The sequence below is a fragment of the Sorex fumeus genome, unplaced genomic scaffold, assembly GCF_029834395.1.
Source record: "Sorex fumeus unplaced genomic scaffold, SorFum_2.1 ptg000003l, whole genome shotgun sequence".
NCBI classification, from domain to species: Eukaryota; Metazoa; Chordata; class Mammalia; order Eulipotyphla; family Soricidae; genus Sorex; species Sorex fumeus.
In genome coordinates, this window is record NW_026606060.1 from 24,724,748 (window position 1) to 24,741,002 (window position 16,255).

At 37.2% G+C, this 16,255-nt stretch overlaps 1 protein-coding gene across 2 annotated transcripts in view; it reads left to right on the forward strand.

Moving 5' to 3' along the window:
* NAV3 (neuron navigator 3) overlaps positions 1-16,255 on the forward strand; it is a 648,555-nt gene that overhangs the window by 464,727 nt on the left and 167,573 nt on the right. The window contains exons 1-3 of one of the 2 annotated variants that reach the window (XM_056114239.1): positions 3,725-4,347; positions 10,842-10,950; positions 11,587-11,970. In XM_056114239.1, the coding sequence (XP_055970214.1) occupies positions 3,831-4,347; positions 10,842-10,950; positions 11,587-11,970 (1,010 nt within the window). In that variant the 5' untranslated portion in view covers positions 3,725-3,830. Of the gene's footprint in view, positions 1-3,724; positions 4,348-10,841; positions 10,951-11,586; positions 11,971-16,255 lie in introns of those variants that run through there. The other variant, XM_056114248.1, reaches the window with a different exon arrangement.

Sequence of the window (16,255 nt, forward strand, 5' to 3'; positions counted from 1 at the left end):
TTTACAATTTTACAATACTGTCAATGATAAGGTTTCATGAGTACTTTTCAACTCCACTCCCTGACCCCAGAATGTCTATTTGCTTCTGTCATTTTCTCAGAGTCCCCCCCTCAGCCTTGGCTTCCCACCCCTTCAATATATTCTCCCCCATCCACTTCTCGCTACCATGGAAGCTCAGTTCTATAGATAAGTTATTAGATTATGTAGCTATTGGCCTTTTATTATTCCCCTACTGTGCTTCTTTAAAGCGCATATATGAGAGAGATTATAATGTGTCTCTCCCTCTCTTTCTAATTTCTCTCATCATGATACTTCACAGGTCCATCCACATAGCAGCAAATTGCATGATTTCATCTTCTCTTAAAGCTGAATAGTGTTTTATTGTGTAATATTATGTCAAAGTTTCTATACACAGTCATCAATTTTTGGCTCATGGTTATTTCAAAGTCTTGAGCTATCTTTTATGATTAGAGTTTTTTGACCCTTAGGTGAAATTGCTGGATCATGTAGGTTAAATAGTTAAATAAGTCTTAGTTATTTGAGAAGTGTCCATATTGTTTTCCCAAAAGGTTGAACCAATCAACATTCCCACCTGCAGTGGATGAGGGTTCCTTTTACCTATATCCATACCAATACCGGTTATTTTTGTTATTTCTAATGTGTGTCAGTATCACCAGTAGGAGGTGAGAAATAATAATAAATAGTTTAATTTTATCATTTTGATTTGCTCAAGCGGGCCCAGTAACATCTTCATTGTGACACTTGTTACTGTGTTTGGCTCTCAGAGAGCCCAGCAAGCTACTGAGAGTATCTTGCAAAAGCCTGACAAGCTACCTGTGATGTATTCGATATGCCAAACACAGTAGCAACAAGTCTCACAATGGAGATGTTACTGAGTAAATTGATAAACAATGGAAGGACAGTGCTACAGTGCATTTTGATTTGCATTTCCCTGGTAAGTGATATTAAGCATTTTTTCTATATAGTTACTGGCTATCTCAGTGCCTTCTTTGAGGAAGTTTCTGTCCATCAGTACTATGTTCTTGTCATATTCTTTCTTCTTCTTTCTTCCTCTTCCTCCTCTATTCCCCTCCTCCTCCTCCTCCTCCTCCTCTTCCTCTTCCTCTTCCTCTTCCTCTTCCTCTTCTTCTTCTTCTTCTCCTTCTCCTTCTCCTTCTCCTCTCCTCCTCCTCCCCTCCTCCTCCTCCTCCCCCTCCTCCTCCTTCTCCTCCTTCTCCTCCTCCTCCTACTCCTCTTCCTCCTTCTCCTCCTCTTCTTTTCTTCTTCTTCCTTTTTTTTTGGTGCAAGCTGCAGTTTAATGAGCCCACCAGAAGATTCTGAATATTCAGTATGAGTTCCATTGTCCAAACAGACACACAAGTACCCTTGATTAGGCATGGATGTGATTATTACTTTAGCCTGTGAGTGAGTAAGATTAACCTTCTGCACATCTTAAATGTAGTGGCCTTTCTATACTACTTTTCAGTTTTATAACATCTACAGATTGACCATGATCATTACCTTGTAATATACTGACTCATAACTAAATGAAAAGAAAAATTCTTAGAAATCCAAAGAGGAGTATCTCATAGTGATTTAATAAAAGAAAAAAAAGAAAGGAGGGAGGGAGGGAGGGAAGAAGGAGGAAGAAAAAAGAAAGAAAGAAAGAAAGAAAGAAAGAAAGAAAGAAAGAAAGCAAGCCAAAGGGGAGTGGCATTTTGATCTTTTTAAAAAAGTGTGTTTTAGTTACTGTTTTAGGATAATTCTTACCTTCTATGATTTTACATTTGTATTCACATTTTTTAAAGTGCAATTACATTTTAAAGAGTTGAAAATTGGTATTTATAATATACACATTTATTTTGCTGTTTGTTTCTATTTTTCATAGTAATAACTTTTTTTCTGTTTTCTCTTTTGTGTATCTGTTTGAAATGAACCTAGATACAATTTTCCTGGAGTCTGTGCTTAGATAATTAGCTTTGCAGAGTAAGTTATTATCATATGTAAAGGTATAGGGCATGCATTTATTATGTTAATTTGTAGATTTAAGAGAGAGGACTTTACCCTAGGTGAGGCTAGTAACATAAACTGAAAAGTCAGAATTAATTTGATCATTTTACTTCAGAAAAGATAGAAATGTATATCAACATTAGTGACATAATTTAATATTTTATGTCTTTCTTCATTTCTTCACATCCCTGACAACACTTTTACCAAGAAATATTTATGGGCGAAAAAAAAAAACCCAAAGAGTTTTGTTATTTTTTTCTTTAATACTCTTATTCTTAATTCTCATTGGAAGTCTAGCATACAAGATAAATTTTTAAGACTTTAACTAGACTCAAAATTTTAGGGCAATGTATAATATATGCTATACAGGATAAAAAAATTTTCTTGAAAGTTTTCAGCTTTTTAAAAAAATATTGAAAATAATTATCCAATTATGACATAATATACAGCACAAGTTTTACGAAATAAACTCGGATCTGCTGAACAGCAAAATATAATTTTTTGTTGTATTTTTGTCAAATCACGTTACACCCATTGGCCACTAACTTTCAATGACATGACTTGAGTAAATACTATTGGGGGAAAAGACACTGAGGTTTTTGAGGCTTTTTTGGCTAATTTTTAGGGGAATAAATCTTGCTTTCTTACTGTCACACCAGGATTTTTCTGCATAGTTTCAGCACCAAAAGCTCTGGAATTTGTACTTTAAAGGACAAGGTGAAGTCTTTCCCTTTAAAGCATTGTCTGTGCACTGTGGAGAATGTCATGTTTTGTTTTTTAGATCCTTTACACGCTTGAATTTGATTTGTGCTTTTACAGCACAAATCCCAACATTCAGAAAACAGGTCTGCCTCTTTCAGCTGCCTGCAGCTATAGAAAATTAGGCTGTCATTCTCGGTGTGGAATGTGGAGTGTGTGTGTGTGTGTGTGTGTGTGTGTGTGTGTGTGTGTGTCTGTGTCTGTGTGTCTGTGTCTGTGTGTCTGTGTGTGTCTGTGTGTGTACGTGCATGTTTGCGTGCGTCCCCGCGCAAGGCTAGGTGAGGGGCAGATATTTAAATTGGTATGCGCTTAATCGTGGAGCATCTCCTTCAGGCGCGGCTTGGAAACCTGTGGCATTCCGCACCGGATCGCAGCTTCCTCCTTGCCTCTGTTGTAATTTAGCAGGATGTTTGCTGCCATGGCAGCCAGCAGCATCCATGGCTGCAGCCAGGAAGAGCCGTAGCTCGGAGAATGCAGGTGGAATACTAAAACCGGGAGAGGCTCGTGCAGGGTTGGGCTCCGGTGCTTAATTTCTGCGCTTCCTGGGGGGGCCTTTGAGGCTGAGGCTGTCCATGCTGCTCCCTGTCAGCACATCTACACTCGGGGGCTGCAGAAGCAGATCCGCGAAGGCAGGCTGGGGAGAGGCTGGGAAAAAGAAGCCCGCGACATCGCTGGCGCGTCGCTCTCCCATTTGGGAACACAGAGGAGCTCGAGGGAAATGTGCACCCATCCTCCGGCCGAGCCACATGATTGGATAAAGACAGGGACACGTAGTGGGCTTTCTGTACTACTTTTCAGCTGGAGCCCTGGCTGCGGTGAACTCTTTCACGCCTCACCTGTGTTCCAGCACAATGTTTGTAAGTACTGCTGATGCGGGGAAATGAGCTGGCGAGCACGCGTGGGGGGCGCTGATTAAACGGACTGTAGCTGTGTGGCTCTTTGAACCGGCCTGGGCTTTTCTTGGCAAATTGCACGTGTTCGTTCAAACCACTGGGGCTGGTTGCTTCTCGCTGTCCAGAGACCCTATGAAGTCCAGTTGAGAAGAAGCCATTGGCAGAGGCATGCAGCGGCCGGCTGGACTCTCTGTGTTTCGGGGCAAAGAAGTCCGAGGAAAGGGAGCTGGTGCTCTTCAGAAACAGAAGTCCCTGACCAACCTATCCCTCACCAGCGAGGGGGAGAGGAGACCCACTGTGCGCATTTCCAACTGGTTTGGCAACGCGGCCAAAGCCAGCCGGAGAGAATCCGAGGATTCCGAGAGACGCTCTCTGTCCAGGTTCCTCTCGCGTTCTGCCCAGTCTCTGTACCACGCCAGTGGCTCCGAAGCCTGGAACCTTCTGCCGGCCGACCAGGCACGCAGTGGAGGCGTGGGGGAGTGGTCGGCGAGGAAAGATTTGGAAGACGAGAGCGATGAAGGCAGCAGGTCGGAAGATGAGAACGTGTCCTCCAGGCCCAGCAGCAGAAGCTGGGCTGAAGAGGAGGGAGAAAGCTGCCTGCGGGAAGGCACGGCGCAGCTGGACGAGGATGTCATCCTGACCATGCTGGGTGACCTGGAACAGGCACTTTACACTGACCTATTAGGTAAGCTGGGTTGGTCCTGGAGCTGAGTGTGGAATTTGAAGGAGCTGCAACGGTGGCATTAGTCAGATGTCTTCTATTCCTTCCAAATGATTTCTCTAAATTAGTCAATGCGATTTTTTCAGTGAGTTTTTATAAGAGTTTATTTAACAGCTTGAAGAGAATGGTTTGGGGGCCAGAGAGATAGAGCAAGAGGTAAGGCACTTGTCTTAGGTGGATGGAACTAGAGCCTGGTTTGATTCCCAGAACCCTGTAGTCCCCTGAGCACTGCCAGGAGTAGCCCATGAGCACCAGTGGGTGTGGTCCAACTCCCCATTAAAAAAAAAAAATTCTTGTGTTTTAGATTCTATTTGAAGTTCTGTATGTCAGCTTTTCTCCTGAAATTTGTTAGCCCTGGTTTCTGGTACGTTCTAGACCTCTATAAATGTGTTACCATTTTAAAACACTAACATGTGTTTTTTTTCCTTAGTCACTAAGAAGGACTGTTCATTCAATTCCCTTCAAGGTGATCATGCCACAGGCATGGAGAGAGGGATGAAGGACCCTATGGATAAATTTAGTACATCAGTTAAGTTTTTTCTGCTGGGACTAGAATGAATGGCCCTTGGTTTTGCCTCTGTGACAAATGCTGTCCATTCTAGTAGCACTTCAGAAATGCAAAGAGTTCTGACAGCAGTGTCATACTTTTATATATCTGACCCAAAAAAATATGTTGTGAGCATCATCACCATTTAAAACATTATGGACATGAGTGTGAGCTGTTCATGTACTTTACAGATTGTGAGTCTTAGCAGTAACTTTGACATAATCTTTAACAATTCGTTATGAAGATGTCTAAAGTAATATTTTGGACTGTGTTTCATCATAAGTGTCAATTTGACTACCTGGATAAATAGTTAAACTGTATCCACCTTAAGTTTTATATCTAAATTCACTGTACATGTAATCACGTGCTTTTACTGAAATAAAGACAGAAGTATTAAACCATTGACTACATTATATTTATGTTAATTTGCATTTCCATCAATGATCTTTATGGGCATCTTTAAATGTATTAATTAAAACCTAACTGGCAATTCCTTTGTTTCTGATTCACCTATATTAAATATAGGTCTGTTTTATTTTATCTGAATCCTTCGATTGCATTGTGTTTTATGAGGCTTTTTTTTTTTTCTGGAATCTTAGTAAGTCAGCTCTAGAAGAAATCTTAGAAAGATAGTGGAAACAAATCTTTCTCAATATTTCATGTTAGTTTGACTTTAAAAGAGTGCCGTTTCCATAGTGGTAGAAATAGTGATTTCTAATTCTGAATAGACCAGGTGCTCAGACACTAAAGATTTACTTCTAAACCACTGTGTGATGTCTGTGACAAACTGCTTCTCATATAAGATTTTCTTGCAGTACAAAGACAAGAAAGGGAGCCTAAATTCTTATGAATCTTTTTTATTGATCTTTTTGAACTGCATAATCAAATAATACTCATCTTTTGCTTTTAAGATGGTAGCATTTATCTTGTTATAAGAAGCTCCTTATAAAGTATTTGAGTACTTTAAAAGATGTGAACAGAGTTCAATCCGTAGACAGTATTTGTTGGCTTCTCCGTTGAATTATAGCATGCTGTAAGTGGGAGTATGCATGACACATGCCTTTTTGTGCATCAATAACTTGACAAGACAACCTCTCAACAGAAGACTCTGCAGGCCATTTTAAAAAACCTGCTTATTGTATTTCTGGGATTTTTGTCTTTAGGGTCTTTTTTTTCTCCTTTTTTTTTCAGTATTCAAAAATGCTAGTGAGAAAGTAAGAAGAGTTTAATTCAAATAGTTCTGATATGAATAATCATATCAGGATAATGAAACATCCCGGCACAATTCCCTAAATGACGATCATTTTAAGTTGGTGAATACAGCCAAGACCAAAGCACACAGGATTTCAACATATCTGCCACGTGCTTTATTGGTTCTGCCTCTGACTCAAAATGGCCTCTTTTACTAAGTTAGTTTTTCAACAGGATTACATGAGTTCAAGTCCACACTCATGGTTATCTCAATAAATCAGACAATGTGATATCACTATATAGGAGAATATTTAAAAGATAAATATAAAATTGTTAGTTATGTTTGATTATTTTCTTTCCAAAGTGCCTAACTTAATTGGATAAGTTAAATTTTTTCTATGTATATTATTATTGGGGCATCAATTAAATTGAGCTTATTTATTAAACTAAATCATTAGAGATATGCTCTAAATAATACTTATAAAGTAGATGGTGTGGAGGAATTCTATGTGAGTCCGATTCATTATAATTTGCTTTTTTATTAAGAGATGACAGTGTTGACAGTGTTGATTATTATGTGTATAATTAAAGACTAACATGCAAGAGCAGGGTCACAGAGATTAAATGGTCCTTCTGCTGTGAAAGTACAGAAGCACCAAGTTAAGCTTGCTACTCTGTGCCCTACCCATAGGGAATATCTTGCAAGCAATGAGAAAGCAGTTTTCACCAATGCTGCAAACTCAAAGCAAATTGCAGAATGCACCATTCCAGAAAATGGGTGTTAATCTTTGCATATATCCTTCAGGGATGACCCGTGACTTTGAGATTATGACTGTGTTTGTGTGTGCAAGTTTTTGTGATGAAATATATTCCCATGTGTATTTTCTGCTAACTTTTATTCATTGCTAAACAGTTAATTCCATCTGTGCTTTTACACTGGACTTTCCCTCTCTATCCCAATCTCCAGTCTTCTAGCTATCATTTGTATACAACTCAAAGGATATTTCAGACTGTATAATACTTAACTAGGATGTATGGAAGCAGAAAGTAATTTTAACTTGCCTTTTGTGGGTCATTGAATATTTTTACCACAATAAATTTGAATTTCTCATTAAATTGCATGACATGAATGAGGTGTCAGTTATGCGTTGTTCACTAAGAAATGGGAGGAAAAGACCCATATGTTTCATTTTCATGATCAGTGCAGTATCATTGGTAGCTATCCTGAGAAGGAATAAACAAAGGGTCTAGAAGGCTATGGTCCTAAAATGTAAAGCACAAAGAAGCAAATCCACTGGAAGAATGCAAAGTTATAAGAATATTGGAAGAAGCAATTTGGATTGGATTTGAAGAAACAAATTTGAAAGATGATGAATAAGATGCAAAAAAATCAATGAAACAATGTACAAAAATGTGAAGTTCTTAAAAGTTAATATAAAATATATTAAAATTATTTCACTATCAACATACTAATATTATACTGAGAGGCAGAAGGTAGAGATACAGCATGATTATAAAGTAAAAGTTTTCTCATAGGGAAGGGAATTGGAGATAGGTGTATAACTCTAGTGTGTTGTAGAAACTTGTTTTAGGTGAGTGGCTTGAAATTTTTCTTTCAACAAAGTTCATTTCAACACCCTCTTCCTTTAAGATTGCTCTTTTCTTACTATTATTTAGAATCTAAGACTTTTATTCTGCATGAAATGGTGATGATGATGATGATGATGATGATGATGATGATGATGATGATGACGATGTTCTGTGTTCAGCAATCACTCTTGGTGGTGGTTAGGGGAAATATAGGATGCTGGCACTTGCAGGTTGATAGTCTGCAAGATAAGTGCATTACCAGCTATACTATCTCTCTAGCTCCTTTTGAAATGCTATATACTGAATATTGATGTTAGTATATCTCTAATTTATCCCCTTTGCTTTCTGTCCCTCCCTCCCTCCCTCCCTCCCTCCCTCCCTCCCTCCCTTCCTTCCTTCCCTCCCTCCCTTCCCTCCCTCCCTCCCTCCCTCCCTCCCTCCCTCCCTCCCTCCCTCCCTCCCTCCTTCCTTCCTTCCTTCCTTCCTTCCTTCCTTCCTTCCTTCCTTCCTTCCTTCCTTCCTTCCTTCCTTCTTCCTCACTTCCTTCCTTCCTTTCTTCTACCTTTAGTTCTTTTCCAGTGGTGTTCAGGGTTTACTCCTGACTCTTTGCTCAAGGATTATTCCTGGCGGTTCTCAGACCATGTGTGGAACTGGGGATCAAACTTAAGTCAGACACATTCAAGGCAATGACTCTACTTGCTCAACTATTACTCTGGCCCATCCTTTGTTATCTCTTTTGAATCACTTTGAATAAAACCTTTTTCACCTCTCCCTTTCTTTGGACTCTCCTTCTATTATTTCCTCGTTCTTTAAATTTTTTTACTACAAAATTCTTGTACTTCAGGGTTCTGTCATGGGTTTGGAAATGAAAGTAGGCTTATTGGGGAACTAGAGAGATAGTATGAGGTTAAAGAGGTCACCTTACGTGCAGCTGACATTAGTTTGATCCCTCCAGCACCATATATGGTCCACTGAGCACTTCCAGGGGGCACTCATGAGGAAAGAATCAAAAATATCCTTTTAGCATTACTGAATGTGGCCCAAACCACCTCAGGTACCTAAAATAAAGTAATTTGTTTCTAACCATTTATCAAATGTACAATATTGTTTTTAATATATGAGGCTGAGGATAACATATTTGCAAGGACAATAATTACTTTAGTCTTAAGAACTTTTAACAGTTTTGAAGTTTAAAAGAATGGTATTAAATTTTGAGAATGCATGACTTATAGTGTAGGTAAAAGATATGCCATTTTCATGAGGATACAATATGTGTTTTTCTATGTTCCTAAGATTATATTTAGAGAATTCTTTTAAGTGTTAAGTTTAAAATAACAATATTATTGAGTTGAAAATGATTCGTTACTTACCTGTTACTGAGATTATATACTGTATATGTACTCTATTATATACTGAGATTATATACTGTAAGGGGAATTGTTATTGGTTTGGTTACCATCCTAGAAGATAAATAATGAATATTTGACTGAAGGAGAAAATTATGAGACAAACTGTTGTTTCCCATATTTGAGTGACTGCCATGATAACAGTAGGATAAAATTGTTTAGTAAATTTCAGAGTCATGGGGACCTCTGGAAAAAGTTGAAGGAAGGCAAATGATTCTTCATCCTTATAAATGTTTTTGCAATTAGATGTAACATTGAAACTGTCTTTTCACAGAGAGGAGGAAACCTTTCAAGTCTTGAATGTTTTAGTCAGACTCATGCCCAAAGCCCAAGTGAGACATAAAAAAGTTCACTCCTTGGTTTGGTGCATGCCAAGGCAACTTCCACAACCCTTATCTACCATATTTAATTAATGGTATATGGTATATTTTATGTCTTTAAAAACTCTGCTAAAATCTCAGGACTGGGACCAATGGAGACATTACTGGTGCCCGCTCAAGTAAATCGATGACCAATGGTATGACAGTGATACAATGATACAGTGAAAAACTCTGCCATGAATACTATAAAAGCAGAGTAACAGTTTGAATATCTACCTATGTTCTAGGTTGTAGATATGCAGCTTGATTTGTTTGTGTGGTAGGATTGTTATTGTTATTTTTATTGTTATTTTTATTATTTTGCAGAGAGACATACTTGGTGATTCTCATGCTCTACTTCCAGTTCAGTGCTTGGGAATCACTATTCACAGTTCTAGGAGACTCTGTGGTATCAAGCATTGAAATAAAAGTTGTATTTTCTCTACTTTCTTTCCATGTTGTTCTTCTTATCCACATGTGCCGGCATCAAATGTTTCATGCCTAGAAAGTATAATATGACCATAAACAGAATGGTCCAATGGGACCTCTGCCCCAAAACAATTGATAGTGGCTTGGTGAAGTTGTGATTTTGTAAGCTGCAAGAGGTACCTGTTTCATGCCTGTTGGATATATTCTGAGTTTAGATATCTAGGACTTTATTGAAATTCTAATCCTTTATTTTATTTTCTTAAAAAATGGATTAATAATTAAACGTAAAACTATTTTAGGCTGGAGAGATGGTCCAAAGGTTTCGACACCTGTGTTTTACATAGCCAACCCAGGTTTAACTTCCATCATTACATATGGGCGACTAAGTACCAGCAGGAGTTATCTGTGACTACAAAGCCAGGAGTAATTCCTGAGCATCTCTAGGTACATCCCTCAAACAAACAAAAATAAATTAAAACAAAGATACCTAAAATTCCATAAAGAAAAATCTGACATATATATATATATATATATATATATATATATATATCTGTATCTCCCACATAAGGCGACTCTATCTCAGCTATTTTGGCTTAAGACCAGACCATTGTGGACATAACAGATCCAAAAATACAATTACCAGAATTAAGCTTATTAGTATGAGTAGTATATTTTCAAATAATTCTTATTTTGCAAAAGATAAAGTCGTAGGCCTAAAAGGCTCTTCAAACTGTTGTTTGTGTCATTATATATTTATATCTCTCTACTCTCATTTTATTTATAGAAAGTACTGTAATTTTCCAATGATAATACTTGTTTTGAAATTTCCTGTCATTTTATCTCTAAGAAACATGTATTTTCTTATGCACAGAAATGGTTATTCTCTGAACAGCAAATGACATGAGTGGCAAATTCATCATCATGTTTCTTTTCTAGGTGAAGACCCTGAAACAAGACGAATGAGAACAGTTAAAAACATAGCAGATTTGAGGCAGAATTTAGAAGAGACTATGTCCAGCCTCCGTGGGACCCAGATCAGCCACAGGTTTTTCTTAATTATGCATCTTTGGGCCTATAAGAAAAAATATATATATAGTCAAACACAGGCAAACACTTAGAGAATCAATCTTCTTATGCTGTTAATTTAATTTTCCTTTTCTATTTCCCTTATATTTTATATTATAATCAAACTGTACCATACTAAGTCATATCTTGGGAATGCTTCAGTTTCCTCTTCAAACTGAACTTACTGCTAAGACAGTACTGTCACCACTTAGTAAATTTTCACAGTTTTCCTAGAAAGCAGTGGCAGAAATTCCAGTTCAATATATTTGTAGTGAGGTGGTAGAGACTTTCAAATATTCATTTCAAGAATAGTTTTAGTAAGTTGCAGTGGTTTAAGTTAAGCATTTATTGAAAATGTGTGGCAATATTTTGTTTAATATGGAATGATGACCTTTGAAGCAAAATAAAATTAAGAAATAAAGAAAAAATCTAAGTGAATGCCCCTTCTTCCATTGTGACATCTACCGAGGTATGTAGACTTTCTAAATGCATATATCATTTAGATTTCACAAAGAGGATGCATTTCTGAGAAATACTTCTAGTTTTGGCTTAACAGTCATGGTCTTTATCCCCCAAGTAAGATTGGGGATAGTGATGTTTTCATCCTATTTGACAGCACCCTGGAGACCACATTTGACAGCACTGTGACGACGGAAGTGAATGGAAGGACCATCCCCAATCTGACAAGTAGACCCACTCCCCTGACTTGGAGGTTGGGACAGGCCTGTCCTCGCCTTCAGGCTGGAGATGCCCCTTCACTGGGTGCAGGCTACCCCCGCAGCGGGACCAGTCGCTTCATACACACAGACCCCTCACGCTTTATGTATACTACACCACTACGGCGAGCAGCGGTCTCTCGACTGGGAAACATGGCACAAATTGACATGAGTGAGAAAGCAAGCAGTGACTTGGACATGTCTTCTGAAGTGGACGTTGGTGGATATATGAGTGATGGTGATATCCTTGGAAAAAGTCTCAGGACAGATGACATCAACAGTGGGTAAGCAAGCTCCCAACAGCTGTGGGGAGTGGAACTGTGATCTGCTAAAATGCATTAGCTAAAGAGAAGGCTGAAAGGACACGTAGGGTAGCTCGTGGCATTCTTAGAAAATGTGAGAATTCTAAGGTTATTTGGGGTTATTGGAAGCCTTCTACTCTTTTTGCAGTGTAAAAGATCTGAACTGCTCATAAAAGCTTTCCATTATAAGCCATTTATTTGTTCCGCTTTTTTTGTTAGTTTAATAAAATACATATGTCCTATGTTTTTCACAGTAATTTTCACATGCTTCTTAAATAACAAATTTTGCAGTGAAGGACTTGGGAAGGAAATACTAAGGTTTTTGCTACCTGGGTGTTTTTATTTTTTGTTTTCCTCTTTTCTTTTGAGTTATCAAACTTGCTTATAACTGCCTTGAAAAAATAGGTATTTTCTGCCATTCTTCCTTTATGCATCCCCAATCTAATCAGAGGGAAAATCAACTTGGAGTTGGAAATTTCAGTCTATTTCCTTTTGAGGGTATCCGATTTATTTATTTTTTACCTTGATCTTTTTTTAAATTATGATTTTAATTCCGAGGTACATGATTTTTAAGACTGTTGAGTATTTTGGTGATGTGGAATATTAAATTTATTCTGAAGAGAAACTGGTGGAGACCATAGGATATCTACTAAAATATATCTATTACTAGTAATAATTTCCCCCTCTGACTACATATTAGCTACTACACTCTTGTGGAATTGAATTTAAATATTTTTACTAGAATGACTTCCCATCTACCAACAAACATTATATATTAGGGTTTTCTTTTAGTTATTTATACTGTTTCTAAAAATAAAGAAACTGGCCCTATTTGGACATATTGTGTAAGATAAAGGTAGGCTAAGATGTGTATTAGAATTAAGATATGTCTGTCTTCAAATCTCTGTCTCTAATGCAAGGGAAATCCTCCAAATTAATTTGTCAAATATTTCTATGTCTGGTTTCTGACTTTTTCTTTCCTTTCACATCTGAGGATCAGTGTTAGAAATCATCCTTTTAAATAAGTAACCCTTTCTAACTTTTATGTAAAGCTTCTTTGAAATGGACCAAAGGCCTAAAAATAGCACAAAAGAGCTTTAGATCAGCTATATACTCTGCAGTGATAGCCATGTATGCTCCAATCCATTCCTCCCTTGCCTTAGTTTTTAAAAATTTAGATTTGAGGCTTGAAGTTATGTCAGAAATAAGCTAAATGTACATGTGGCCTTGGGTTCATTTCCCAGTGCCTTCCAAAACGATAGAAAGGCAAATTGGGGTGAATTATCATAGAAAATAGTTGAACTTCCACTGAAATCTGAGTGTCTAATTTAAATCTCCTTCTACCATTTGCAATCTGTGAATGTTTTAAGAGTTTAAATTATCCATATGATTTTTTGTCATCTGTGATAGGCACAGAATGGTAGAATCTTCACAAAATTTTTGGGAATAAAGAAAATAAACATAAAAAACCTCACTTGTCACAAAGTTTGTAACATTATATCTTAAGTAAATTTATCATCATCATTGCATTCATCATTTATGATTATAAAAGATCACACTAGGTTATGATTGCATTTATTTCTTAAATGTATTTTGTATTACCTATTACAGATATATTTCTGTGATATCAACATAGAACTGTCTAAGGCATGAAAGTTCATTTCTCTTCTATCTCTTCCTTCTTTCTCCATTAATTCCAATCTGTTTCTTTTGTGCTTTTTCTTTCTCCATTTCCTTAAATGAGGGCATCTATGTAATATTCAGTTTTTTGTTTGTCTTTTTGTGGCAACATTCAGTGGTACTTAGGCCTCTCTCCTGGATCTGCACTCAAAGATCACTCCTAAAAGGGCACAGAAGACCATATGGGCTACTGTGGATTCAACTTGGGTTAGTTATATGTAAGACAAGTGTCCTGCCCACTGTATATTAATTTGTAATAGTCTCTTTAGGATAAAGTTTTAGTTATGTGCATATTAATATGTGCATATTAAGATTTAGTTATGTGCATATTAAGATTTTTTCAGGGAAAAGCATGAATATTCATAAGAGAGAATGGTAAGCATGTATAATTGAGGCACATATGATGAACATACTTTCTTATATTGCATGTACATAAAATATTGATTAAATGTCATTAGAGGCATGATTTTCATATAGTGATAATAAAATAGATAAAGATGGAAGACATCTAATGCACAATCTCCACTGACCAGTTGTGTTAGAACAGAGATCTGGATTCCTGTCAATCAAAGGCCTTTGTAATATTCTGTCTTGGTCCAATTACAAATAGTAAAATTTAATAATATAGTTGCTCTCAAGAAGTCATGCATGTCAGGGCTGGAGCAATAGCACAGCGGGTAGGGCCTTTGCCTTGCATGGGGCTGACCTGGGTTCGATTCCCAGCATCCCATATGGTCCCTTGAGTACCACCAGGAGTAACTCCTGAGTGCATGAGCTACGAGTAACCTCTGATTATTGCTGGTGTGACCCAAGAAGCGAAAATGAAAGGAGAAGGAGAAGGAGAAGGAGAAGGAGGAGAAGACATGCATGTCACTTCCTCCAAACAAGAAATCTCTGACCGGTAATTTATTTTTCCCTTAATCCAAGAGTGTTCATCTCAGTTTTGAAAGAAAAGATAGGGCCTAAAAGTTTAACACAATTTTATTTGAATACAGTATTCAGATAAGTAAGGTATAAGTGTGTAGGCTTTTTTCAAGTCTATATATTTTGGACCAATAAGGAAAATAATCACAATCAAGCATTTATGGAATCAAGCTTCTTGTAACGATAACTTAATTTTCTTCGACTATTTTCTCTTATATTTTATATGTAAGATTTTGTGGCTATTTATGTATAGGTCTCTGATATATATGTGTATATATATATATATATACAGAGAGAGAGAGAGAGAGAGAGAGAGAGAGAGATATGTGTAGAGTTAGAAGTGTAGAGTGGAACGCAAAGTTTTACTTTTGAAAAAATCCCAGGTAGTGTGTAAGGCAGAGATACAACAGAGGGTGTGATCTGGCTGGGAGATAGGAGATTTCAGGAGGTATGAGGATGCTTGGGGGTAGGGTGGGGGATGGAGAGACACTGGAATTAAATATGTCTTTATCAAAAATTTTTATTTTTCCTACATGTCAAGCACATAGAATTTACTAATGTAATACACCTGAGAGGTTTTTCTTTTTCTTTTGTAGGTACTTATTTATTTATTTAAATGAATGGTGCTATAAAAGTTTGCTCATTTGTATGTATGTGTGTATATATATAATCTTATTATATGTATATATAATAAAAGAGAATGGTAAGTTCTCTTATTGTCCTCCCATTGTTCATCGATTTGGATTTGCTCAAGCAGGCACCAGTAACATCTCACAACAAATTGTGAGATTTGTTGTTACTGTTTTTGGCATCTCGAATATGTCATGGGTAGCTTGCCAGGCTTTGCTGTGCGGGCGAGATACTCTCGGTAGCTTGCCAGACTCTCCAAGAGGGACGGAGAAATCGAACCTGGGTCAGCTGCGTGCAAGGCAAATGCCCTACCCGCTGTGCTATCGCACCAACCCATATGTATATATTCTGATACATGTTGTTTTAAGGCATTTTAAATTGAGTTCAAAATTATATATAAAAATGAGAATAAATCTTATGTATATATCTATACACAGAAACTTCCTACTTTAATTGAAAAATTTATTATCACATTGCTTACCGCTTTCAAATTGTCTTTTAACCAAAACCAATAGATTCTGTGAAAATAACAAGAACTATTGTTAACTATTAACCAATTAGCGAACTATTGTTAGTAACAAAAGGACAATAACATTATTCTAATACTTCTTTTTCTTCATTATTAAATCCATGAGTGTGTCCTAATTTATTAGAAAACTCAGTATAGTAACACAAACCCTAAAATACATTATTTATGGAAACTTTCAAACTTGTGTAAAGAACTTCCCTCTCCACTCCAGTTTTAGTAGTTATCTACTTTTCATATGTATTTGTGTACTTTTCATTGTTTGTGTCACTGATTTTTTTAAGGTTTTTGCTTATTGGAGGCACACCCAGTAGTGCATGGGGGGCGAGGGGGGGCTGTTGTCACCTCCATGCTTCATGGTTACTCCCAGAAGTGCTTAGGGGACCACGTGGTGCCAGGAATTAAAAATGGGGCTCCTACATGCAAATCTTGCCGCCAGCCCTTTTGGATTCTGGCATTAAGTTATGATTACTGTCATATAATAGATCACAATTTCCTCCTAAAGTC